General features: G+C 34.3%; 3 protein-coding genes across 3 annotated transcripts in view; all 3 read left to right on the forward strand.

The window, feature by feature from the left end:
• LOC128172165 (multiple epidermal growth factor-like domains protein 11) overlaps window positions 1–27,453 on the forward strand; it is a 127,156-nt gene that overhangs the window by 45,226 nt on the left and 54,477 nt on the right. The window lies entirely within an intron of this gene.
• Window positions 1,529–18,556, forward strand: LOC128172170 (angiopoietin-1 receptor-like). The gene is made up of 6 exons (XM_052837953.1): window positions 1,529–1,713; window positions 2,678–2,914; window positions 15,310–15,564; window positions 15,998–16,132; window positions 16,337–16,471; window positions 17,163–18,556. Exons 1-6 carry the CDS (start codon window positions 1,629–1,631, stop codon window positions 17,324–17,326), a joined length of 1,011 nt encoding a protein of 336 aa, XP_052693913.1. The 5' UTR covers window positions 1,529–1,628; the 3' UTR covers window positions 17,327–18,556.
• LOC128172188 (uncharacterized) lies at window positions 25,463–26,502 on the forward strand. Its single transcript, XM_052837971.1, has one exon. The coding sequence runs from the start codon at window positions 25,726–25,728 to the stop codon at window positions 26,347–26,349; it is 624 nt and encodes a 207-aa protein (XP_052693931.1). The 5' UTR covers window positions 25,463–25,725; the 3' UTR covers window positions 26,350–26,502.

Here is a 27,453-nt window from a genome sequence, read left to right on the forward strand (position 1 = left end):
CACAATTTTCTCAACAATTTCATGTTGCATGCTGCCATAAGGTACGAAAATTTTAGCACATTTGGTCTAGCCGAAACATGTTTGTCTATAAGCTTGTCCCGGACTTGTGATATTGCATCACATTTTAAAATATAATGTTAGATGTATTACTTTAGCGCTCTAAAGATCAACACATTATGTCATTATGTATAAACAATACATGCCGCTGGTATACAAACTGTATGATTGGCCAACTCGTTTTTATTTGGCGAAGCTACCTATATACTCTTACACAATGCAAACTCGTGTGTATCTTTAAAACAGTTTGTTTTTACCAGCGTTACCCTCCCTAAATGCAAGTTATTTTCTTCAATTATCTATACTGTGAAATCATTAAATTGCATGGTGGCTCAATTTTCATAGTATCTGTGGGTAGCCCTACCTCACGAATTAACATCCTCAACGAAAGCACATTTAGAAAGAGTTGTCTTTTTTACCGAAATTGACGCATCCACGAAAAATTACATTCCCACGAATAAGCAAAAAAAAAAAAAAAAAAAAAAAAAAAAAAAAAAAAACAACAATCCACGAAAATTGGCCCTCATGAAATTAAATGATTTCAAAGAATAATACTCAACATACTCTGGGTATCGTTTAATGTGACCTTAAACAAATAAGTAAGGTGAACATTATGGTAGTACTAATTCAGACATAGACCGAGTAACGTACGCGTGCAGTTACTCGACTACATCAACAACCTTTCATATATTTACATGTGTGTATTATATCATATTATTATATCAGACTATATCGCTTATAGGCAGTCCATCCATAACTAATGCAAATTTAACAATTTTGATTGATCTATACTGCATCAAATACGTGTTTTAAAACTATTATGAGGCTGACATAAACCAAACTCGCGTACGTGTATGTATGTAGTTAATTAAATGAACTTTTTGCACTTAATTTTTTTTTAAAGAGATGTCTGCCCTTTAGGAAAATTTATATAAAAAACATTTTTTGAAAATATGTATGGTAAATTATGAATTATTTTAGCATATTCGAAGAAAGGGAAAGCTTTTGCAACTTTTTACCAAGAGAAATGTGAGAAAATTGCATGTACTAAAGCAATATATTTAATGCATTTTTCCCCGTAGACTTCAATGTTAACTACAACATAGAATAAATATATTAATATTAATTTTTTTAAAAAAGATTTCAAAGGTGAATCTGTATAATTTAATAAACTCCTTAAAATCACAACAAGGTTTTAGTGATCAAACCTGCAATCTATTAGATATGAAATATGATATTTATGGATGGACGACCTTAAAATTTTCAAATGAAGAAATAATCTCATAAAGGTCTACTTGTTATAATAAAGATTGACAGCTAGTCATTGAACATCGTATTAAGCTCTTAATATTTATTGTTTTACTTCCTCGTCACGTGATCATTGAGTCTGCGCCTTCACTAGCCACACACACACACCCCTCGTCTACTTAAACTTCTAAACAAATACATATACAGACTGTCTACATCTGTCTTCTCAGACGAATGTATACTTTTTATTTGCTTTGTTATTTCTGTTAGGCATACACATCTATACTCATAGAGTTATATAGTTTGACCTGATTGACAACACCATGGTGTCCCTGTCCGGACACTCTGTGTATCCCCACGATGTCCTCGCTGTGTTGTTCTGTCTGCTGACAGTATCCCAGGCATACGGTGAGTCCAATTTATGTACATTTCTAAATATCATGATATTTTCCAAGTGAGGTTGTTTTGGGATACTTTACAAGAATTGAACCAAACCATCAAATGGTTATTTAAAAGAATAAAATGTAAAAAATAAAGGCGTTTAGTGAATTTCCCAGAAATTATTGTTAAGATAACAATAGCAATACTACATTCTAAAACCAATCTCCACAGTCAAAGAGTATTTACATATTAACTATAAGTATTTTAAAGGCTATATACTTAACGTACTTCAAAGAAATATATTGAAAAAGGAAATATCAAGTTTCTAATGTCACTTGATGCCGGGAAAAGGTCAATGGTTCGGTAGTTAGGAACAATGACAAGTAAGGGTTCTTTATCGTGCTGGCACCTACCATGATTCATGACTTAATGCTGCAACTTTTATATTTTTAAGTGTAAGTACTTTCCCTGATTATACTACATTTGAACTATAAACAGACTTGCTATAAATTTATTTTTAAATCGTTTAATCAACTGCATTTCATTTAGTGTATGTGTTCGATAGTACACGTGTCTTTCCGTTGGGGGGGGGGGGGTACTTCTTTTTCCAGTCTCTAACCTTATGCTGCGTCATCTTCTACCCACTGTTTTAACTCTTCAATCTTGAGACACTAATAGTTCATTGTATAAAATATAGATATATACACAGTATACACAATTTACATTAAAACAAACCCACAATTTACATTAAAACAAACTCATGTAGCATTATTATATCCATAGGAATTTCTTTTTTCAAACTTCAATGTCATTCTATTAGATATGAAATTTTTATTCATAATATTTATAGCAATTAGTCACTAAGGTTCTTTTATCGATTGAACTACATTAGGATTTCATATACTGATAGGTTTTGCGAGAGAAAATTGATACTTTCAAGTCGTCTTAACAACTGCATTTGAATGTTAGTAATGTGTGTTTATCTTCACAGTTAATGTCGCCCTCAACAAACCAGCATACCAACAGTACCAATACGTTTATAGAGGAGATTACGACACATATGACGCCAGTAAGGCTGTAGACGGACGTAAATCAAACCTGAGTTGGACTGGAGGTCAATGTGCCATATCATATCTTAGACAAACCGCCACCTGGTGGGTGAACCTGACCACCATCCACAGCATCCACCACATCACCATCTACTTCAGGACGGACAATGAACCATGGGGTATAGTCACATTTACTGATTCTCGTTATTGATAAGGTTCTGTTAAACCTAAATTCCGTTGTTGGTATTATTTGTTATGAAACTGTGTAGGGGGCAGGTATAATATATCAATGGGATATAGTCACATTTTTTTTTCGATCATCTCATGTAATCATAAATTCCGTTGTTTTTATCTATAACGAGACTGAGTAGGGGACTATTTCCGATTTTTTCAGAATCCAAAACAAAGTAACACGTTTACCAGTGTTTTGTTCCGTGCAACATTTGCAAATAATGTATGTGGAGTTTAACCCCTATCAACTTATGGACAACATTTAAATAATTTTTCAAGTCAGATAGTTAAAAAGTTATGAATATATCGTTTAATCACAACGTTTATTACAGCAACTTTGTAATGTTTCTTATTTTAATTAAGAGTGAACAGATTTGACATTATCAAAATAATATTTATAATTGCACAAAGTATTAAATGAACTAGAGACGAGCTCGTTGCAAGCAACGATTAGGTTTTCCGTCGTAGCTGCGTCATACTTGTGACGTATTACAAAAAATTTATAGCTGACCATAGTACAATATTAGACGTACAAACACTAAGAAACAAAGTATTTTATTACATAATCAAACGGATTTTGTTGTTTTATTACCAATTAAATATTTGCGTCTATTTTGAACTGCCGGTCAATAGACCGCCGGTCAATAGACTGCGATCTATTGGACCGCCGGTCAATAGACTGCAATCTATTGGACCGGCAACGTATTTCAGAACGCGGGTATGTTAATGTTACATCCTTTCGATAGTTCTCAGGGAATGTATATTCCTTTACATAGACGTTGTTTTTAGTACTTGGTGAAACCAAATTCAATGTTATCAAAATGGAGTATCAAATAATCAACAGCTTTAAAGCCTCAAATAAGGTAAAAGACTATTTAAAATCTAATGGGTTTAAGTCCCCCTTCTTTTGTTTAAACTACTATTAAATTGAGATGTTGTAATGCATGCAACAGGTTCTGTGCATGTAAAAGATGAAAAAAAATATCTTAGTATATTGCATAATGGCACGAAAACCATCTGCAATATGCAAATTGTAAACCCCGAAAATTAAAAAAAGGAATTAGGTAATAAAACAATTATTTAATGCTTGAACAGTCAATAGACCAGATTTTTTTTTCCCTTGGTGCAGGGAACAGCTCAGTATGATCTATTGCCCTCGGCCGTTGACCTCGGGCAATAGATCATACTGAACTGTTCCCTGCACCTCGGGAAAAATATTCTGGTCTATTGACTGCTCAAGCATTAAATAATTGTATAATATTTCTGTGACCGCGTAGATTTTACGGTGCTAGAGAATTCGTCTGGATCTGCATCGGTCGTGTGCAGTACGAACCGGGTGAGGGAATGTTGGCGTAAAGTGTATAAGGTATAAGGTTGTGGCGCGCTGTGGGCTGTAAGCTAAAACGAAGGGTAGGTTTGCCGTATTCCCGAAGGTCCACCAGTATACAGTTCCTGAGAAATAAACAGGCAATTGATGCAGGATTCCACATTAATTGGACGAGACTCAACGATGGCAAAATTATAACAATTTAACAGACAGACATGTTACAAACAAGTGGCCTCCGGACTCAAGACTCTGGGAGAGTCGGACGTGGCCGGAGCTGGCCGCCGTATTCCAGACTGCGCATTGACAATTGTACATAACTATTTATAAGAATCTTAACAATGAGTATAAATTGACAGGTAATGGTATAAGTAAGCTGAGTGAAAGGTTCACAGATATAAAATAATTAAATAAACTCAATGAGTCTTTGATGTCCAAGAAATGAAAATCTGATAATTGCACAATGTTGTTTTAAGAGATAAACAGTCCTTGAGACATGACACTCTGTCTCTTTGAAATCACATATTAAGTCTGAAAAGTGTACATGTCAATCACTAAATAAAAAAGTAACTTTGTAAGAAATAAACTGTGAGAAAAAATTATACGAAACAGATGTTGAATTTTACAAGTAAAGTAAAAAAAAAAAATATATTGAACAGTGCATTTTGCACGATGATACTACATGTTTATAAGCAAATACAGATCTTAACACGTTGTCTCTAGCTTGATTCGCCGCATTTTATTCACAGAGTGGGACTATGGTTATGCCCGGTACGAAGTTAAAAAGACCATTGGCAAACGTTTTACACGCATTTTTATCGAACGCAAGCGCCAATGAATCTCTTAGTATATATGCGGATATCCTGAAAATTTACAGGGGGTTTTGAAGAATAATTTTGTATTTCGAGGGGGGGGGGGGGGAAACATGCGCGGATCAGACAATTTTTCCGGGGTGGGGGTTGAAAAGTCAGACGGTTTTTTAAATTTGCCAAGGGATGTCCGAGGCATATTTGGTAAGTTAATAATGTACACGTAATTGAAAGAAATTTCACTGGGGGGGGGGGGGCTGGAACCCTTCCCCTTCTAGATCCGCGCATGGAGAAGACCGGTGCCGGTAATTTTACTGTAATTTTAACCATTTTTATTTAATTATTCATGTTCATAATTATCAGAAAACCAATATTATCTTTCAAAGCAGTTAAAACTTAAAACTTACGAACCATTTAGTCTGGGTGAGTATTGCGTCCGCGTACGAAAGAAATGGCAATTTTCAAGAAATTCAGATGGACGATCTGTGTCCTAGGTCGTCCATCCGATTCTTTTCAGACTAAAAGCTACAGACCTGCAGTTAGAGATTGTCAAACTTTTATTGATTATGTCAATTTGTTTGTCTCAAAGAATCATTTTTTAAATCAATAAAGTTTTACCTTAAAAAAGAGAAAGAAATCGGGCACAATTTTCAATGTTAGCATTTTACAATTTTATGGTCTAATAAATTTTCAAGAAACAACTCTTCATTGCTTTATCCGAAATATTGCATGAAAAAAAATTTACATCGCATTTTTTGAATTACAAAAGGATATTCAAAATGAACTTGGATTAACCGCTAACAAACAGGCATAAAGAGAGACTGAGAACCAATTTTTTCTTCTTTTTTTTTTTACATCAAAAGAAATTCAAAAATAAATCAAAATATATTTTTTCTTTGTATGCGTTAATGAAAATGTAGATCAGCAAGGGGTTCTTTGTCGTGCCAGCACCTACTTAACAGATTGTTAAACGGGTCTACAACGATGACAAATATCGAAAAGGCAATATTGTGGGTGATGGATGAATGTGTAGTTTGTTTTTGAAGTTTATTTTTGATACATGTAATTATATTTATCTGGATCGGTTATGTTTGTAGGTTTGTTTTGTTTATTAAAGAAGGGAAGAAAGAAATGAGTAATTTCCAGACACGTAGCATCGTTTTTGAAAGTGGGGGGGGGGGGGGGGCAAACTCATCCAACAAATCTTGACAAGCAAAAAAAGAAAAAAAGAAGAATTTTGAATTTTTCAAAATTGTCAAAATTTCACCCATAATTTCATGATTTTCATACCATTTTTTTTACATGCTACCAAAATGGGGGGGGGGGGGGGGGGGGGGCAACTCCATGATAATTCAATTTTTGGATGTAAATTTTAAAAAAAATAGTTTCTGCGAGAAAAAGTGGGGAGAGGACATCGTTATGTCATATAACATGTGAAACTGATTTCATTCCACCCACAAGCTTGAAATAATTTTAATGAAAACAATATAAATAGACGTCATAAATCCCATATCAAACAACATATTACCACTTGATTCTGCGCGTCTTTTTAATGAATTTATAAACAGCGGCAAATTCTAAAATGTATTTTTAAAGGTAATGTTAGCTGCAAGTGTGTAGACCTTGTATGAAAAATTTCGGATGGTAGTCAATTTTTCCGGGATACAGACCGAGCGTGTACACGTACTAATCCTTCTTCACAATGTAATTTTTGTATATATCTTCTCTACACTGTAAACACAGTTTATTGAGAATAAAGTTCATTGTCATTGGTACATATATGCAGCTAAGATAACTAAGAATGCTTCCAATAAAATACTAAGTTGAGTAATGCAAGCTCTTAAGAAAGCAATACTTATATTTGTTTAAAATATAACACCCCCAATACTTCGTCTTACATTCGCTATTTGTAGAACAAGCAGAACCAGTATCAGTCCGACCGGCCTCACCATATACATTGTTGAAATTTAATTGTCCTAGCATTGCATTGCTCTGCATGTACACAATTTCTTTTAAAAATTAAACACTTAAAGTGTTCATCTTTATGGCTACACATAACGTACACACGTGATTCAAAATAACGCAGACGGAAAACGGTAAATAATTCAGTCATTAGGTCTACATTTTATAGAACTTGTAAAAAAAAAACCACATTGCGGGTCTGAATGTTTGTTGATATGTCAATCTATCAATATACAGTTTGTTAATTATTTTCGATTGCTAAGGCTACAGCGTATTTGATGAACATTGAACAACATTTTTTCCATGCCACTTTTTTCCATGGAAGATAGCGAGTACAAGTATAAAGCATTTATAAAATTTATTTAATTACCTCTTTAGAATTGTGTATGGAATAAATAATTTATAAGTTGCTGCTGAAGGTTGTTTGGTATTTTCGTTTGTAGATGTTTTGCAAGTAAAAAACGTGAAACGCGGGGCAAGTCATAATTAATATCCCTGATAATCGTAACTTAAAACTAGCGGCTTAGGATTCAAATATTATCGTATACGAATATTACATTCACTTTTTAAAATCATCTCCACGATGATAATTATATTATGTCCATCGCAAATCAGTATTTTTCTTTTGCTTTATAAGAAATGTTCTATCGGGAGCAATCCCGCGTTCGCGTACATTTGTCATGTCAGTAATACACATTGTGCTTTATAAGACGGCCGTGTATACGTATTGTAGAAAATTTGAGTTTAATTACCATGTATTGGAACCATTTTATTAACACATCTCCCAGTACTGAAACAATTCAAAGTAACACAGTGGGGCGTTAAACGTGAACGTCCAGCTCTACAAGCACATGCACTGTTGTCTAGGCGACGGCCATGAATACAGCTAGCGACTCTCCTATCGATCGGTTACCTGAGTCTCGTAATGCATCTAAATATAGACAGGGGCACAGTTATGAAACAAACAACAAAAATAAGGTCAGAGAGGTTCATCTTTATGAAATGAAAATGTACATATGAACTAGAGCAGAGCTCGTGGCAAAGCCACGAGTAGGTCTTCCGTTGTTCCTGCGAGTTGAAAATATATGTGATATGGTGTCAAACGATTATAATTACTAAACTTTCAGTTCTGCTTTTGTTATAAAAACGTGTTGTGATTGAAAGCCTGCATATAAAACGTGTTTTGAAAAAGAAAATAAGAAAATGTTTTAGGAAAACTATTTGTCGCACACAGTTTATGTCATCGTAACAAACATTATTTAAAAAATGAGATATTTAATGGCGAGTTAAATTTTCAGAGGGTAGCAAGCATTGTAATAAACAGTATGTACTCATGTGTCATGTCAGGAATTGTGTTTTTTTTTTTAAACCGAACCCGTTTACAAAACACGTAACCTTTTCTCTAAGATAACTTCTTTATTTAGATATTTGTAAATTTTTGAAGACAATGTGCAATTTAGAATTGTTGCGTGCTGACAAAGTTTACAGACCCTGAAACGTACTACTATACAACAACAAAAAAGCGTGCGACTTACGTGCGAAAAACGTTTCGTAATAACCGTTTAGCGTTTCGTGTGAATCGTGAAGCGTTTCGTGTAAACCGTTTAGCGTTTCGGACAAAGCGTGCAGAATTTCGGACAATGCGTTTAAATCATTTCGAGCAAAGCGTGCGAGAACCATGTGAAACGTTTATCAGATTTCATTCCGAACTCTCTGACAATTTGTTTCAAAATGGAGCCCGTGTTTTACATTACATGTACTTTAAACTGTTTGTGATTGGCAAAACTCTCTTGTAGGTATTTTCATGAAAAAAAAAATCTAGAAGAAATGATATACTTATCTTTTAACAAAATTGAATTTATTTTTAACAAACAAAAGAAAGGTATATGTATTAAAAGACGACTAGTTACAGAGTACATGTATATATAACGTTTTTATACGATGTTTCAGTACTGGTACAGTTTTACCGGTAACGAATATTTGCCAGTATCGAATAATTTTTAGAAAAATTATTGGTGGAAGACAAAGTTGAGGTTTTAAAAAATTCTAGCTAGGTGATTATAACACAGAAATAAATATTATATCAGTACGTGAAGTTGTTTGCCATTTGCACGATTATTTACCGAATTGTTTACAAATTAAAAATGTGCCCCAGATATGAGCTACCGGATGTTCAAAGCAGAAAAAACGAAAGTGTGAAAACAATTAAGCCTAACTATGAAAATAAGTTTGTTATTGATCCCTATTTAGTGAATAATTAGTAAATATAATTCATTTAAAAAGATAATACATCATATCAAATAATAATGGAGCTTTGAATGAAATTACGACTTCAAATAGAACCACGTGTAGTTTTCCTAGTTACGGTTCATTGCGACAGCAGTATTATTTGGCTGCAAAAATTGATAGATATACGGGAAAAACAAAGGAAAATGGCAACTACTTATCATCAATTACTATTATAAAGTGTTTTTATGAAAATTCAATATTATAAAGTAACGGAAATGAAAACTGTTCAAGTCCAGTTTCAATTTGACCGGAAAACGGTATGATAAAAATAACGATCATATAATTTGTTTAAATGACATATTCCCACAATCGTTTTTCCTTGTTCATTTATAAGTCCATTAACATGTACCTCTAGAATATTTTTGAAATTAATTCGCCTCAAAATATTCGGTCAGAAGTGATAAAGGGCGCTTAATTCGATACTGGGAAACGAATTCGAAACTAGGAAACTGGAGGGGGTGTTGAAATTACTGTCTCCGTAATTCATCCTTTATATTTTCGGAAGTTTGATACAGTTTAGAAGGACAAAGAAACGCGATTTAAACAAAAAATAAAAACATTTGGAATTTTGATAATAATAGTTGCATGCACGAGAAACCGCATACTGATTCGTTACCGGTAAAATGACTGTACAATATTAAAATTCGCTATACATAAAAAATGTTAAATACAGTTAGCAAAACATGATTTCTGTTGGAACAAGCCTTAATCAACTTTAACTTACACGAGCATGTTTTGATAAGCATATATCTTTTTTTTAATTTATTTACATCGATAACTCTTATTGAGACCACTCGCGGCACACTTAACCTCGGACATCGGGTGAGACCTGCACCTGGCTGAACCTGTCAATCAAACTCTGTGTATTTGTTTTCATTGGATGGTCAAGCGTCTCTTTTTTTGTCAAAAGCCAATGGAAATTTAATGACTTCAAGGTAATTGGAATCAGTATCTGATGAAGCACACAATTTAAATGATAGAAAATTTATTAATTATTTGAACAAAATTAAATGTAAACATAGAAAGAAAACATACTGATCATTTCTATGAATTGCGGGAAGTAAGTTCTTTGGAATCCCGATTGTAGATATTTTTACAAGTAATTATTTTAATTACTTAAACCACTGTTAACGGAAAACAAGACGTAATTAACGCACAGGGATTTGCCTACAATGTACACAGTCATGCAATAAATTATTAAGGGAATCTTTACGAATGGAACTTAATTCAAATAGATCATGATAATCTATATACACTGAACGCCGTTATACATGTAAGGAGCGCCGGTAATATATACGAAGATTGAGTCAAAAATTTATATCATTCTTATTTCTTGTTCTTTTCAATACAATGTTAAATTACTTTGAAAAAAATCCGAAATAGTAATTACAACTTTCTTTTTTGTTTAATCATTTGAATTTTTTCTGAGGTACATGGATATGTACAGAACATATTTATTTACGCGAATGATACGACATAGGAAAAAAATTATCGGATGTTTGTATAACATTGTTTTCTAACGAATGTGACTAATTTAATTTTAAATATTTTTCAACATTATCAATGTAAATAATATCAGATTTATTTCCTGTTTGTATTTTTACATCGTATTCTCTGAAACCAATAAAAATACTAATGTAGAAGAAAAAATCAAATCCCGCCGAATACTGAAAAACCGATTTCAGTTTGTAATCATACGGATTTTTATTTTTGGTATTGACTATTGAGTTACGGTAACATTTTTTCTGGATGATTTTTTCATTTATATTTTATGTAGTAAAAGCACCATTCCAACTGTTACTCAATTACATAACAATTGATGACCCGGGGCTATATATGTTCTGAGCTGTGTGCGCTGAAGCGACACAAGATTCTCGGTCGCACGTGGCGATTGAATTAACACAGACTGACCGAATAAACACACGGGTGGGAAAGTGAAACAAAATGTTACACATAAGAAGAAGCCACCAAAAATGATTTTCGACAGATCTTGATATCGTTTCGCCCCCCCCCCCCCCAAAAAAAAAATACAACGCGAGCTCCTGTCAGCGGGGCGGGAGGAGGGGGGCGGGGGGGGGGGCAGCAATGAGTTCGCTTCCATAATGAAACGAACATGTAGAAAAACTACAGAAGTGATTAATATGTGACCGACAGAATCTAATCTAAAGTTGTTTAAAACTCATGTGAATATTCTTTTAAATAATCATCGAATGCCTCAACTCAGGACATTCTTTTATCGTGCTAGCACCTACCGCAAACATGTAACATGGAACTTTGATTATAATTTGATTTGATTTTTAAACTACCTTGTACGCTATCGTATACACCAATGCTTAATCAACTGTACAAGTAAAATAAATTTATCTTTTCATCTTAAACCAAAATAATAGTTGAAAACATAATAAAATATAGTTGTGTCCGTGCAAAATGCCAAAATATGAAACATGAACGCGTGATAAGGTAAAAGATCACGAACCGACCGCGGATCACTTGTCCAATCGTGCCGGATCTCCTCAGCCATGGGCGATGGATGATCATCATTTAAATGTTTAATATTTAGGGGGGGGGGGGTGTTGTTGTTGATTTAAAACATTATTTGTACAGTTTATAAAATATTTTATATAAACAAACCAACCATTAATTTATGTCTGACGATGTTTCCGATTTGGGTTAATATCGTTCATTAATATTCATTTACACTCAAATTTAATTAAATAAATACAAAATGGACAAACTTTTATAACATAAAATTAAAACAGTTCTTGTATTTACGACTATATTAACTCAAACACGTTCATATGCATGGAAGTGTGCGTCTCGGTGTGCGAATCTTGTGTATAAATAACCGCTATGTAGTGCAGCCGTGGCTGAGATCCTCGGCCGTGGGCGAACGATAGATTACGTAAAGGTACAACGCACAGACCCACACAGCTCAGAACCCAGTAAGCCTTGAAAATTGCAGTATAATGACCTTACTCTATCAAATAGAAGTTATTTATTTTAAACTTAAAACCCACAATTTATCTATATCTATTATTGCTTTAGATTGAGAATGACATTGCTTTTATTAATTAACTGAACGATTTCTTAATTGACACCCAATCGTTTAATGCATAAAAAAACATGTGTAATCAAAACGAAAACAATTCTTGGGTTTGCGGATCAATAAAATCATATATGAGAGACGCAACTCTCGTGTATTAGATAACCCCTGACCGCTAGGTAGTCCAGCCGCGACCATGGTGACCGATTTTCTCGGCCGCGGGCGAGGGAGAGCTTACGTAATGGTACACACCAGCTCTGATTCAAGGTAGATTTTAAATGTATGGAGTTAATAACTAAAATGTAATGCATAGATTTTTTTAAATTCCATATTTTGTGGTTTACTAGAAAAGAAAAACAATGATTTGTTTTCCAAATCCCGTTTTTAAGGGTTGAGCATTATAAGAACTTAACAACAATGACTTAAACTCCTAAAAAAAGCACGTATATTCTAAAAAAAACAATTCTTATGAATTAATGCCGTTTGTATAAGCCAGCATACTTTCTGCGGTGACTTTATGCCAGTTGTACGCGCAAAGACGTTCGTTAACTTGTCAAATGAAAACAGGTACATGTTAACATGTAAAGCTTTTTACACTCATACTACACAAATCACATACAAAATAACATTGTAGCGACCTTTATGAGATCCCAAAAAACAACTTTTCCAGCGACAGCCATATCAAAATCCTAACCGTTTTTGAGTTATTAAGCAAACTTTTTTAGGGGCCATTAGCCCTTAATTTAAGGGGCCAGCCCTTTTTCATTGGTGTCAAATGAAAGCCCTCTATATTTTGCACAACTTTTATTCTACATGTCTTAACAAAATATTTTTCGTTTAAAAGATATAAAGGAAAATATGTCAAAATTTTCGCACTTTTTTGAATCCTGTTTTTTGACCCCCTACCTTTTCCTAAATAAAAAACGTAATCTAAAAACAAAAACAGATGTGCACAACTACAATGTCTCTGTTATTCAAATTCGTTGGATTCCCATTCCCTGCTATCATAGTCTCGGAGCCTTTGTCTGGAAACAAAAGGCCCTAAAAAATTTTAAAAGGGGAATAACTCTTTAACGGAAAGGGAATTTTAAATTTTATGAATTGCTTAAGATAGTGTTTTGTAAAGTACATTAGCCCTGAAAATTTGAGCAAAAACCGTTCAGAAATAAGCAAGATATGAAGCCTCAAAGTTCGCGTCTAGGAAGAAAAAAAAAAAAAAGAAAAATAATCTTTCCCGCACAATAATAGAAAGGTCTTCCGTTGGAAACGGAAGACCTTAATAAAAACATTTGGGAATTTTATGTGGAATTCTTTTTGCGCGCTACATGTATCAGTTAGTGCATTACAAGAAGCCCTTTCATAACCTCATAACGTGCGCACCCCCACAAAAATGGACCGACCTGACAACAATTGTTTCTGCAAATACTGACTATAAATTACGAAAACATTAAATTGAATACTATGGAAGGATTCAAAATTAATTTCTTTACAACTTTGCTTCAATAATGCATTAGAAATTTTTATTCCTTTTTAAGTTATTGACAAGAAACTTTGGACGCCTCTAACTCCCTAATTATAGGGGCCAGCCCTTTTTTCGGTATACCGAATGAAAGGTCTGGGTAAGACCAAGAACTTTTAAAATACATGTTATAACAAATTTTTATCAGGTAGAAAACTAACACGGAAAATACGCGAATTTTTTAAAAAAATTTTCTTACCTTTGTTTCAACATCTATACCACCCCTTTTATTTGCATTTAAATAATAAATGAAATATATCTCGCACAAATTCAATGTATTAGCTTCCAAACCAGCCCATCTTTGAGACTCTGCCAGTCATCGTTATAGCTAAACCCCCCTGGACAAAAGAAGTCGTTAAATTTTACTAAAAGGGAAATAACTCAAAACCGGATATGGATTTTACTCAACTAAAATATGCAACGACAACATCACGCGGCATGTTATCAGTCCTGAAAATTTCAAAACAATCGGTGAACAAACGAGCGAGATATTAAGGATCAAAGTTGGCGTCTAGAAGAAAAAAAAAATAAGAATAAATTTGAAAATTTTTCAGAATAATAGTAAGGTTTTCCGCTGAGAGCGGAAAACCTTAATTAAAGATCCAGAGACAAATCTTGATTGTGTGTCATTACGTAAGGCCAAGCGTCGCGGTCGCTGTTGGCACGATAAAGAAACCTTCAGTTGATTATTTTGAGATGTGATTTGTAAAAAAATAAAATAGAGACTGTGTCTGTCCACTCCATATCCAGGATCTGACGACAACTCAACACGAGTAAAAGGAACTCTATCAATAGCCCCCCCCCCCCCCCCCCTCCTCCCGCTCACACACTTGCAAACGTTCAGGTATTCACGAACGCTGCCATAAGTTTAGGCGACACCACACTTTTCAACTAGACAGAACTATCAGGTAAACCCATTCTACAGTAGGGTGTAGGGGCAACAAGTGAACTGTTGTATTATTGGCATGAATACACTAACGAAGCTTTTTGTATGTATATACGATTTATTTTGTTTCATTGTCGGCCCTTTAACAAAATACTTATCTACATAGATATGCACTGTTGTAAATCATTGTTATCTACTATATACTGACATCACTATTTATTTGACATAAAAGATGTCTACATGCCCGATTCAATTGTGCGTTACTCATTTACATTATCTACATAGATATACACTGTTGTAAAACATTGTTATCTACTATGTACTAACTTCACCACTATTTATTTGACATGAATTATGTCTACATGCCCGCTTCATTTGTGCGTTAATACATTTAGTGTCAACCATATATATTTGTTGACCATTACATGTTGAGAATCATTTATCGGTTCTCTTTTTTATCTAACTAACTTCTTATGGCCTTCATATTAATTTTCTTATTATTACGATACAGGTCCTTCTAATAAGAACACAAATTTTACTCTTGGATTCTCGGTGTACGTCTCCAATACAACGGACAGACTACAGGGAACACTGTGTTACAAGGACGACAACTTTACACGAGACAGTATACCTGCTGTCTTCACCACCACCTGTCCTGTACATGGACAGTACGTCATCTACTACAACGAAAGACTACAAGGAGTTACCTACCCTGACGGTTACTCTAAAAATGTTGACATTGGCCTCTGTGAAGTGGAGGTGTATGGTGAGAGTACTTAATTCTTCAATTCAATGTGTAAAAATAAAAATATAGTATACGGTGATTCTGCGAACACCTTTAATATTGACTAAATTTAGAATGTGACTTGTGTACTGTGTTTTGAACTATATAAGTGTGTTTATTTCCATGCTACACTAACCATCATTTCAAACAATGTAATCGTACATAACATTTGACAATGTTGCCATTTACATATGATGATTGTGTTTTTCCAAAATAGTGTCCTCACTCATTAATACATTAAGGTTTAACATGAACCATATCAACATAGATATTTACCCGATGCATATGCATGATAGAATTACCATCATCAAACACTTGCCAAGTTTCGCATAAGGAAACCATGTCATTTTACACATGAAGAAATTAAGAACATTTTAGAAGTATACCTAAGTCAATACCATTGTATAAATTGAAGGATGTTCTGCTACGGGATATTTTGGGTCCAACTGTTCCGTTCCCTGTCCAGACGTTAACTGTCAGTACTGTCACATAGAGACGGGCACCTGTCAGGGCTGTAAACCTGGATACAAAGGTCACCGATGTGATATAAGTAAGACTGCAGATCTGAAATTCTACGGAAAAATGGACTAAGATGTCGTATAACTACAGTAATAACATTCTAATGAACATAACTACATATTATTATAGATCGTTGTGTTAGTTTTTACAGTCTCGGTAAGAAAACAGTAAATTTGTAAAATAAAAAAAAGGTCAGGTTGATCATGTTCCATATGAAAATGGTTTGTATTGAAAGCTTGTGAAGAAGGAACATATGGTACTGGTTGCAATGCATGTGGACAATGCCGTGACGTAAACCAGTGCTCCATTAACAATGGGACTTGCTTAACTGGATGTTATGCTGGTTTTAAAGGAGACCTGTGTGAAATTGGTAAGTGAAAGGATAGATAAACACATTAAGTAAAGAAATGTGTTTTAAGGAGTAGTAGACTGATAGGGAGAGCGTAGCAGGAAGTGCACATTAAATGCACTATTGTCAACTTCATAGGCGATCTCGCAACATATCATACTGATATTAAGTGCCCCTCATATCAGAATGATATTGAAATCACATAAGAATGATATAAACATTGGTTTATATGAGAACAATATAATCCCTATTATAGGATTCTGATATGAATTGAATAATATGAAAGTTACTTCATGTGAGAATCATATCATAAAATAATCATAGCAAAATTAGATTTTAACATTCAGTGTCTATTTTTTGACTAGGAAATGTGGTTTGGAGCAATCCGCTGTTATTCCTGCATAATATCATACAGGGTCAAGAGGTCAAAGTAGTGCATAAATAATCTAGGTTTCTAATTTTTCTATGTTTCTGACTTTCTTACAAGCTTCAAGCAAATTCGTAACGCAATATCACAGACCTTCCTTTTTTGAAAAAATGAATTGAATAAATAATTCTGGCAATTTGACAGCCCCATCTATTTGGATGAGATTAACTTTCTAATGGATTAACCACGCGAAGTTGTATAAAATGATACAGTTATAAGTTTAAAAACTCCTTAACTTTATATAAGAAAACTGTATTAATACATTAAACTGAATTAAATTTATAGCTTGTGACAGAGGGTCGTATGGCTACGACTGCAAAGAAACATGTGGACATTGTCGTGACAGATACCAGTGTTCCATCGTTTCTTTATTTTTTTCTATTTCTTCTTCATTGATTTATGGGGGTTTTTTTTGGACAAACTTCAATCGGGTAGAAATATTGTTTTAAAATGTTAACGGCTTGGTTGAAAACTGTACTTTGACGTTACTAAATTGAGTACATCAGAAGCTAATGATATGTTCTTAGGTAAGTGTTAACATTTTCTTTTATTTTACAAGGGAGACAAACACAAACAGACTAACAAATTACAAACGATACATTATTATAGTCATTCATTATTTAAGGAACACACTCTGAGTTTGCGTAAACATAAATATTTACGGGGCTAGAATTTTATGATAATAAAACAATGCCATTTTTGTGGAGTTTTTATTTTTATGTATGATGCATTACATGACCTTGAAATATCAAGTAGGTGTATACATCTGTAGCAGTTTTTTTAAAAAATATGAGAAAAAAATATTCGACGAAAAATGAGGATAACCATTAAAAAATTTTAAACTGATATGTATGCGCATTTTTATGCACGATATCGCGTTATTTTCTGGAGAGTTCTGGTATGTATGAAACAACAGGGAATAATACACGCGGTGCATCATGGGTAAGTGTTGAAACTTTGTCTGTAGAATATATGACCCAAGACCATTTTTTTCTGAAATATTCTTATTCAGTTCTAATGTAAATGTTTGATCTCTCGAATTTAAAATCCTTACAGTTTAATATGTGTCACCAGCAAGCGCAATTATCTATTTAAGAAACTTGGTCAATTTTGAAGCATTAAATAATAAATTGTGATCGTTAAACCTTATATATTCTTAATATTTTTTAAAAGAGTCATTGTTCAGTTTTACGAATTTTTAGACATTTGAATTTCTGTTCAAATTATGAAAATATTGATAGTCATAATGGTTTGAAAAAGAAAACAAAAATTACTTTGAAGATTAATATCTCCTATATTCAAGGACATAAACTCATTTCATGATAACAGATTAGCCTGATTTTTTAGTTTCTAAAGCATATCTTATGTATTTTGTTTTTCAAGAAACCAAATAATAAATATAAATTTAAATGTTTAAATGTGGCGTGCCCATTAGTTAAGTTACTGGTCATCATGCTTCGATGGTGCATAATATGTGTTAAATTATTTGTAAGATTAACATATTTTTAAATTATGCTTGTTTTTAAAACACTGTTTGCTTATAATAATTTGTTATCATGTATTACTTACGCCATTGTTTGTTTTTCTCAAACTTCAGGTTTTTTTCTCCTTTACACATTTGGATTTATTTCTAATAAACCATTTTAACACCCTCTGCTCAACAGAGTTTAGTTTGAAACGTGAGTGCATTTTAGCATGTAAATATATCGCTTTCAATACTGAACTACATATATTATACAAACCATAATGTATTTCATTCATATTTACAAGCATTTTTAGTTTAAATATCGCATATTTGTAGTATTTTTTTTTTTTTTTAATTTTCTTACAGAAGAAAGGAATAAATGACCTACATGAGTAGCGACATTCTATGGAGAAGTTACATATCCAGATAGGACACTGTTGATTCCCTTAATAATATACAACGCCATACTATTCTTTTTGTATGTATGTAGCCGTAGTGTGATTACGCAACATAAACCCCATGTAAACTATGTGAAAATAGATGAATATTGAATATAAATAGACAAACTGACAGATGACATACTATAAATAATATTCTTTACAGATCGATCAGAGATTAGACAGATTCAAACCTTTCGATAGCTGAAGCAGACCTGGATTACTGGATCGTCATTTGATATTCCGATTTGTTCAGCATAAGACAACCGGTAGTGCATTTGACTTTTATCTTTTATGTGTGTGACATGACATGTGATAATGAAACTTGTACGTGTCCGTCATTACAGGTGTTCAAGAAACGTCTACATTTCCGCCGTTACCTGTGTTTAAGAAACGTCTACATGTCTGCCATTACCTGTGTTCAAGAAACTTGTACGTGTCCGCCATTACATGCGTTCAAGAAACATGTCTGCCATATCCTGTGTTCAAATAACGTGTACATGCCTGACATTACCTGTGTCTGTGAAACTCCGTCCGCCGTTTAGGATGCATCATTCTGTTTTTGCATCTGACATGTCTTGTGTATAGATATGTAATGGAATGAAAAGTTAGTTCTTTTGAAAAACGTTTTACTATGTTGTCATTTTAAATGGATTACATCGTACAAAGTTTGCAAAGATTATGTTATATAATGTTGTTTTGTATTTTACCTTTTTGAGTTTTAAACATTTACATTGAATTTCAATGAAAAGCTTATTTTTCTATTGGTCTTGTATTTATTTTGTTGACTGATTGAAAGTTAATATTTTCACGTCACGTTGATTATCGCAGGAGCTTATGGTTCGGCAATTTGAATATTATTTAAACAATAAAATGCTTTTTTTAGTACTTTATATGAACCCACACCGAATCATTAAAGAAAACAAAGAACTTTTTTTAATATATACGTCTTTCTTTTAACAAATTAAGAAATGTATTGTAAAAAGTACATCTACATGTAAGTAAAATAAGCTAAATCACATTAACTGTTGATGTACATTGGTATATTAGCTAACAAAAAAAACCCGGCCAAACCGCCTCTAATGGAAATTGGAGTTTTACATTATCATGAACATTTCGTGCAGTCCTCGATTGTTGTTTGATTGCTGAAGGTTTCGATCAATCGATAAAACGGGGCGTGGAAATCTAAGTCCTTTCAATTTCTACAGATCTATTACAATCAACTTCCTTACGAAACAGGGGAAATCATCATTGATGGGTGAAAATATAAACACATATTTACCATTTACGGAGTATGATTCATTTTATTTCCTACGATTTTTTTTTTGCAATACATAGCTCTGTAGAAACTGATACGACTAAAATCTACAAGCTCCGATAATCGATTGGTTGAAATCTACGGCGACTTAAGAAAAATAATTAAGTTAATAACAATTCACTTTTAGTTTAATTTAATTGAATAAAATAACTATTATGATTTGTAAAATATATTTATATATCATCTTCACACAAATATATTTGAGTTTGCAGGAAATTTAAACTTATATTTGTCCCTGCCTCTTCATGTTTGAAAGAATGTGTATAGTTTTAATTTAATACAGACCTTTTGAATTGAATGCCTACAATGATCACAAAACAAACTTCTGGCTTTGGGTCAAATAAATATTCCTGTGTCTATGGACCCAATCCAATCACTTCTAACTAAATCACTGCGTTTCCTGTTTAAAAAATCAACAAACAAAACTCTTTTACACCTTCAAAGGATGTTTGAACTAACAAATACGTGTACATGCAGTGTATAGAAATAGTAATTTTTAGAAGATGAAAAATAAAACCGAAATCACCACAGGGAGATTATATCAAGATATATGAATTTAACTTTAAAACAAAATTATTAGATGCTAAGTAATCCTCTTCAAAATATGTGTTGATATTGTGCACTTTCAGTCATTGAATTTATTATAAAGTATCTCAGGGAAATAATTTAAAATCATCAAGTTTCTATCAAAGTCGAATGAAAAATCGAAACAAAGGATTCCGACTCCTTCTGCCAAACAAAATCTATTCCTCTCACCCCCACCCCCCTTTTCCCGAAAAACACTCCCACCTCATTGGCGTGCAAGAAAAAAGAACCCTTTCGCTTTGTTACACCCAGTAGCAATGGTGCCGATACAGTATCAGACAAAACCCACTGTGGTTCCCCATCATCCAAATTAGTATTGACTTCAATCAAACAATAAATGTCGATTATGAGACAAGAACAAGGTGATGACAGAGGATACGGGAGCTTCCCTCTGTAATCAAAATGATGTACCCTCTGTATTCACGGCGATGTACAGAACAAGGTCATATCAAGGACAACCTCTGTAATTACGGTGATGTACCCTCTGTTATCGCGGTGATGTACCCTCTGTAATTGCGGTGATGTTCCCTCTGTATTCACGTCAATGTACCCTCTGTAACTACGATGATGTACCCTGTATAATCACGATGATGTACCCTGTGTAATAACGGCGATGTACAGAGCAAGGGCATATCAAGAACAACCTCTTTAATCACGTTGATGGTCCCTCTGTAATCACAGTGATGGTCCCTCTGTAATCACGTTGATATACCCTTTGTATTCACAGTGATACATCCTCTGTAATCACGGTAATGTACCCTCTGTAATCACGGTGTTGTACCCTCTGTAATCACGGTGATATACTCTCTGTAACCACGGTGATGTACCCTCTGTAATCACGGTGAGGTACCCTCTGTAATCACGGTAATGTACAATCTGTAATCATGGCGATGTACAATGCAAGGGCATATCAAGGACAACCTCTGTAATCGTGGCGATGTACAGTACAAGGGCATATCAAGGGCAATCTCAGTTAGCACGGTGTGTACCCTCTGTAATCAAGGTGATGTACTCTCTGTAATCACTGTGAGTGTCCCTGTTATCACGTTGATGGTCCCTCTGTAACCATAGTGATTTACCCTCTGTAATCACAGTGATGTACCCTGTGTAATCACGCTGATGGTCCTTCTGTAATCACGTTGATGGCCCCTCTGTAATCACGGTGATGTACCCTCTGTAATCACGTTAATATACCCTCTGTAACTACGGTGATGGTCCCTCAGTAATCACTTTAATGTACCCTCTGTAATCACGGTAATGTATTCTTTATAAACACGGTTATGTACACTCTGTAACTACTCTCTGTAGTCATAATATTGTACCCTCTGTTATCATGGCGATGTGCAGAGCAAGGGCATATCAAGGACAATCTCTGTAGTCACGGTGTTGTACCCTCTGTAATCACGGTGATTTACCCTCTGTAAACACGGTGATTTACCCTCTGTTAACACGGTGATGTACCCTATGTAATCACGGCGATGTACAAAACAAGGGCATATCAAGGACACTCTCTGTAATCATGGCGATGTATCCTCTGTAATCACAGTGATGTACCCTCTGTAAACACGGTGATGGTCTGTCTGTTATCATGTTGATGGCCCATCTGTCACCACGGTGATGCACCTTCTGTAACCACGGTGATGGTCTCTCTGTAATCACGTTGATATATCATCTGTAATCACGGTGATATACTCTCTGTAGTTACAATAATGTACCCTCTGTAATCATGGCGATGTACCCTTTGTAACCACGTTGATGGCCCCTCTGTAACCACGGTGATTTACCCTCTGTAATAACGGTGTTGTAACCTCTATAATCACGTTCATGTACCCTCTGTAACCACGGCAATGGTCTCTCTGTAACCAGTTTAATGTATAATCTGTAATCACGGTGATATACTCTCTGTAGTCACAATAATGTACCCTCTGTAAACATGGCGATGTACAGAGCAAGGGCATATCAGGGACACCCTCTGTAATCACGGCGATGTACCCTCTGTAATCACGGTGATGCACTTTCATGTTGTATTTGCAATAAAATCTAAATGGATCCTGTTATTTTTTAACAATATTGTTGAATAAAAAAGCAACCGAGGCATTTGTAAATTTTACTTTATCATAAAATGAAATTTAATGTAAAATTCTTTGTTTCTTTCCAGAAACTATTAAAGCACAGAAGAATGACAACAATATAAATCTAAATGTAACATTCAAGAAATTAAATTCATTTTTAATGTCGAAACTGTCTTTTTTCTGTAACTCTAATTTTAGAGTAGCTGGAAATGCAAAATGAATGTTTCCAAAGATCCACTGAAGTTACTGGGTAATCAATTGAAGTTATTCAAGCAGCAAGATGAAGTATATCAAGAATGAACTGAAAAAATAAAAATATTCAAGTAATTTAATTTTAAGCAATTTACATGTGAAATGTATGTAATTCATGTGGAAAACGTACGTTAGATCCACATACGTAAAACGTATGGAATGTATCACGTATGTCTAACACACGTGTAACATACGTTTCACATATGTTCATTAACGTACGTTAAACACACGTGGTAATTAAATCACGTTAAACGTAGGTGAGGTCACATACGTATCACACATGTTTAACGTATGTGAAACGTATGTGGCACATTTTGCTGTGTAACCTGTTTATTTTTCATTTACCTTTTTACTCACATGCTTGTTTTAAACAAAACATGAAAAAATACCCGGGAATCAACAAATGAATGTTAAAAGTGATAAATATATAAAGAATTTATCTAGTAAACAAATAATACGACACCGAGGGAAAAAGACTGATCGCCAGTACATGAGTTATAATTATGAAGTTGGAAAGAATTTTTGGTGAATAATTTTAAATAAGAACTCTTTTTTTGAATGCGAATTTAAGAAACATAAAACAAAAACGTTTTCATTCAATAAATTTCCTCTAGCTATATATGTGATAGGAGCCAAGTAGCACGCGGCGCATGGTGTGATCTGTGCTGTTGTATTTAAACTAATTGGCAGGCGAAGAACGTGGAATCTTGAAATAAAATCCCGCTCAAATGACCAACTATAGATAGAAATCAAAAGCAAAATAATATAGTACAGTGATAAAACTTTGATTTAAGTATTATAATCAACATACAAGTTCTCTCTCTCTCTCTCTCTCTCTCTCTCTCTCTCTCTCTCTCTCTCTCTCTCTCTCTCTCTCTCTCTCTCTCTCTCCTTTTCTCTCTCTCTCTCTCATACATTATTCATGCTCTAGTATACGGTAATATGACCAGCAGTCATAACTACATTTGGTTCTAATTTTGAAAAAAAAGACACACAATTCAATTGATTGTCGTTAATAAATCAACGCTAATATAGTTAAAGTCTACGTTAAAATCCATGCAGAACAAATTATTTTGTATGTCTAAGATCAAGAAAACCCTCAGAAAGAACAGACTATACACACGATAAGGTGACTATGGCAAGGTGTGAAAACTGGCCACCTGTGTATATGTCTTGTAGCCTCAGAATAAACAGATGTAAAAGGCTGGGGGAAAGATTATATGGTTTATTCCCACTTAGCCAACATTCTGAAATTCTCAATTCCCACTTGGCCAACATTTTGATTTTCACACCTGAGTGATCAGGACGCTATAGTCTGTTTTCACATGTAAATGTATTTGTTATCAATTACCTGAGAATAGTTTGATGGAAAAAAAATAAATGATTGCATTTTAAAAAGATAAACTACAATGCAAGAATAATCGGCAATATATGTATTTTTAATATTTATCGAAACATAAGTCTTCTTTAAATGTTTATTCAAAGAGCATTAATTTTGCTTATAATCAGAATGGATAAATAAAAATCACCATAGAGTATTTGTAAAAAAAAAAATGAAAATCATCAATTTTCTGCAAGATAATTGCATATTTTTTTTAAAAACTTTTATATGTATAAACTAATAGCGGTACATGCACTATCAAAACATTAAAATAAATTATTATAAAAGGTTTTAATTGGAGGTATAATTATATAAATGAGATTGATCAGCAGTTTTTAAGAATATAGACTAGATACATGTAGATAAGCATAATTATGGTCATTAGTTTACAAAATCAAAAGCCTGAAAATTATGATGGTCATTAGTTTACAAAATCAAAAGCCTGAAAATTATGAGATCTTAATTGTTTAATGGACTGTTACATGTAGTTGAAAGATATTAAGAAAATCAAATCAAATCAGTTCAGTTCAGTTCTTTATCTATCAAATCAAATCAAAATAGCCAATGTTCAGGTGCAAGTCAACTTTTTAGAGAACGGCAGAGGAGGATTCTATCTTCTTCATGCTGGATTTAAGTATTCCGTGAGGACAAGACGCAACAACCGAACATATTGGAGATGTGTAGACCGACAATGCCCTGCTACTGTTGTTACTTTGGACAACATCCTTGTGTCTTTCGGACGGCCCCATAACCATGAAGGAGACTTCATTGCCGTAGCTGCAGACTCCTTCGTCAGTAAAGTGAAGAAGAGATGCAGAGATGAAGCGGCGCCCATACCCTCGCTGTACGAAAAAGAACTTGGAGCCCTGCGGAATGCTGACTGTGATGACAGCGTGGAGGAAATGATCAGGCAGATTCCCACATTTCAATCCTGCAAGTCTATTCTGTACCGGAGCCGAGGGAAGATGATGCCAAAATTGCCAACAACACCAGAGGAAATCAACCTCCAAGACCACTGGACACAGACCCTTGCTCACGAGAGATTCCTGTTGTGTGACGACAGAGATGAAAGCTGGAAACCGGATTCTTTTGTTCGCCACTGATGCCAATCTTCAGAGACTGTGTGCATCCTCGACTGTGTATAGTGATGGGACCTTTTATTCCTGTACATCTCTATTCACCCAGCTTTACACTTTGCACGCAGATGTGGAAGGAACAGTTTTCCCTCTTGTGTTTGCCTTGCTCCCCAACAAGACTGAAGCAACTTACCACCGTTTGTTTTCACTCTTGAGGACCGCAGTCAACGAACGACAGTCTGCGCTCACGCCTGAAACTTGGATGATTGACTTTGAGGTGGCAGCCAGAAATGCAGTAGGAGGGATATTTCCAAATACGACAATTCGAGGGTGTTTTGTCCACTACACACAGTGTATCTGGAGGAAAGTTCAAAACTGCGGTTTGACCACAGAGTTTCGAGAAAATGAGGAGTTCCACCGACTAGTTAGAAGAGCAGGCGTCCTTCCTCTGGTTCCCGGTCACCGTGTGGAAGATGTGTGGTTCCAGGCCTTGGAGGATAGTGATGACCAGACCGCTCCTGTGATGCGATTCAAGGACTATGTGACAGAAACCTGGGTTGAAGGACACCTTGAAATGTGGAACCACTTCGACCATGACGGCCCAAGAACAACAAATGCAGTTGAAGGATGGCACAACAAGTTCAACAGAATGTGTAGACGGGCCCACCCAAACATCTTTGTGTTTCTAGAATTACTTCAAAAGGAACAGGCTGCAAATGAGGCAAAGATCATCCAGATTACAGCAGGTGGAGTTGTCCGTCCCAAAAAAAGGAAGTATCGTCAGTTGGATTCCCGTCTTCAGAGTCTCAAGAACAGGCTTCGTCAAGGTGAAATGGACTTAATGGCTTACGCGGATGCTGCATCTCATCTCGTTCACTTCGAGTGAAATGAGAAAATGATTGTGTAATGTTGTGAATATTTCTTTGTGGGAACAATATTTATTTTATATTGTCTATCCTAAGAATGTAATCATCATACTACAGTTGATCTTATTAAATGTGAAAAGTGAAAATGTTGTGAATATTTCTGTGCGGGAATAGTGTAGATGTTACGTTGTCTATTCTTGATGTATTTATTCATCATCATACAACTGATCTTGGTAAATGTGAATTCGAAGTATACAACATTAAAACATTTAAAGCAATTTGCTCAAGCGTTATTATGTTTTGTTATTTTCACATTGTGTGGATTGGAAATATTTGTAATAAAACTATAGAAACTATATAAAATTGAAGGAAATAACATATATAGCTTATTTAAAGTCAACTAATATAAATTCTAAGTCATGAATAAATCTATAACTATAGAAACTACATAAAAATGAAGAAAATAACATATGACCCATTTTTTTTTTTATATTTCAAGGCTTATTTAAAGTCAACTAATATAAATTTTGAGTCATAAATAAATTTAAATTTAAAATTACATTTTCCTCTTATTTATTTAAATCAAATAAAGTACTGTGTCAAAGCTTATTTCATATCTGTTCTCCCGTATTCGAAAACAGACTATAGCTTACCTGTAATTAAATTCTTTTGTTCTCTACCTGCATCCCATTCCCACTTAGCCAACACAGATCTACCTGTATTTTACCTGTATTTTTTCAAAATGTTGGCTAAGTGGGAAGACACCGGGGGAAAATACCGTGAAACAAAGGTGTTTGATTTTATTTTGAAAACAGAATAAGTAACTAGAGACGAGCTCGTTGCAAGCAACGATTAGGTTTTCCGTCGTAGCTGCGTCATACTTGTGACGTATTACAAAAAAATTGATAGCTGACCATTGTACAATATTAGATGTGTAAACACTGAGAATCAAAAAATTTGTCTGGATCTGCATCGGTCGTGTGCAGTAGGAACCGGGTGAGGGAATGTTGGCGTAGAGTGTATAAGGTATAAGGTTGTGGCGCGCTGTGGGCCGTAAGCTTAAACGAAGGGCAGGTTTGTTGAGTAATTCAAGCTTTTAAGAAAGCAATACTTATATTTGTTTA

The sequence above is a fragment of the Crassostrea angulata genome, chromosome 2 (genome assembly GCF_025612915.1).
Source record: "Crassostrea angulata isolate pt1a10 chromosome 2, ASM2561291v2, whole genome shotgun sequence".
Lineage (NCBI taxonomy): Eukaryota > Metazoa > Mollusca > Bivalvia > Ostreida > Ostreidae > Magallana > Magallana angulata.

Bases quoted from the DNA above. Each gene is read 5' to 3' on its own strand.
- LOC128172170 (XM_052837953.1), top strand. From the start codon at position 1,629: ATGGTGTCCCTGTCCGGACACTCTGTGTATCCCCACGATGTCCTCGCT. The intron at 1,714-2,677 runs GTGAGTCCAATT...TTATCTTCACAG, and splicing joins GACAGTATCCCAGGCATACG to TTAATGTCGCCCTCAACAAA. The intron at 2,915-15,309 runs GTATAGTCACAT...ATTACGATACAG, and splicing joins GACGGACAATGAACCATGGG to GTCCTTCTAATAAGAACACA.
- LOC128172188 (XM_052837971.1), top strand. From the start codon at position 25,726: ATGATTGACTTTGAGGTGGCAGCCAGAAATGCAGTAGGAGGGATATTT.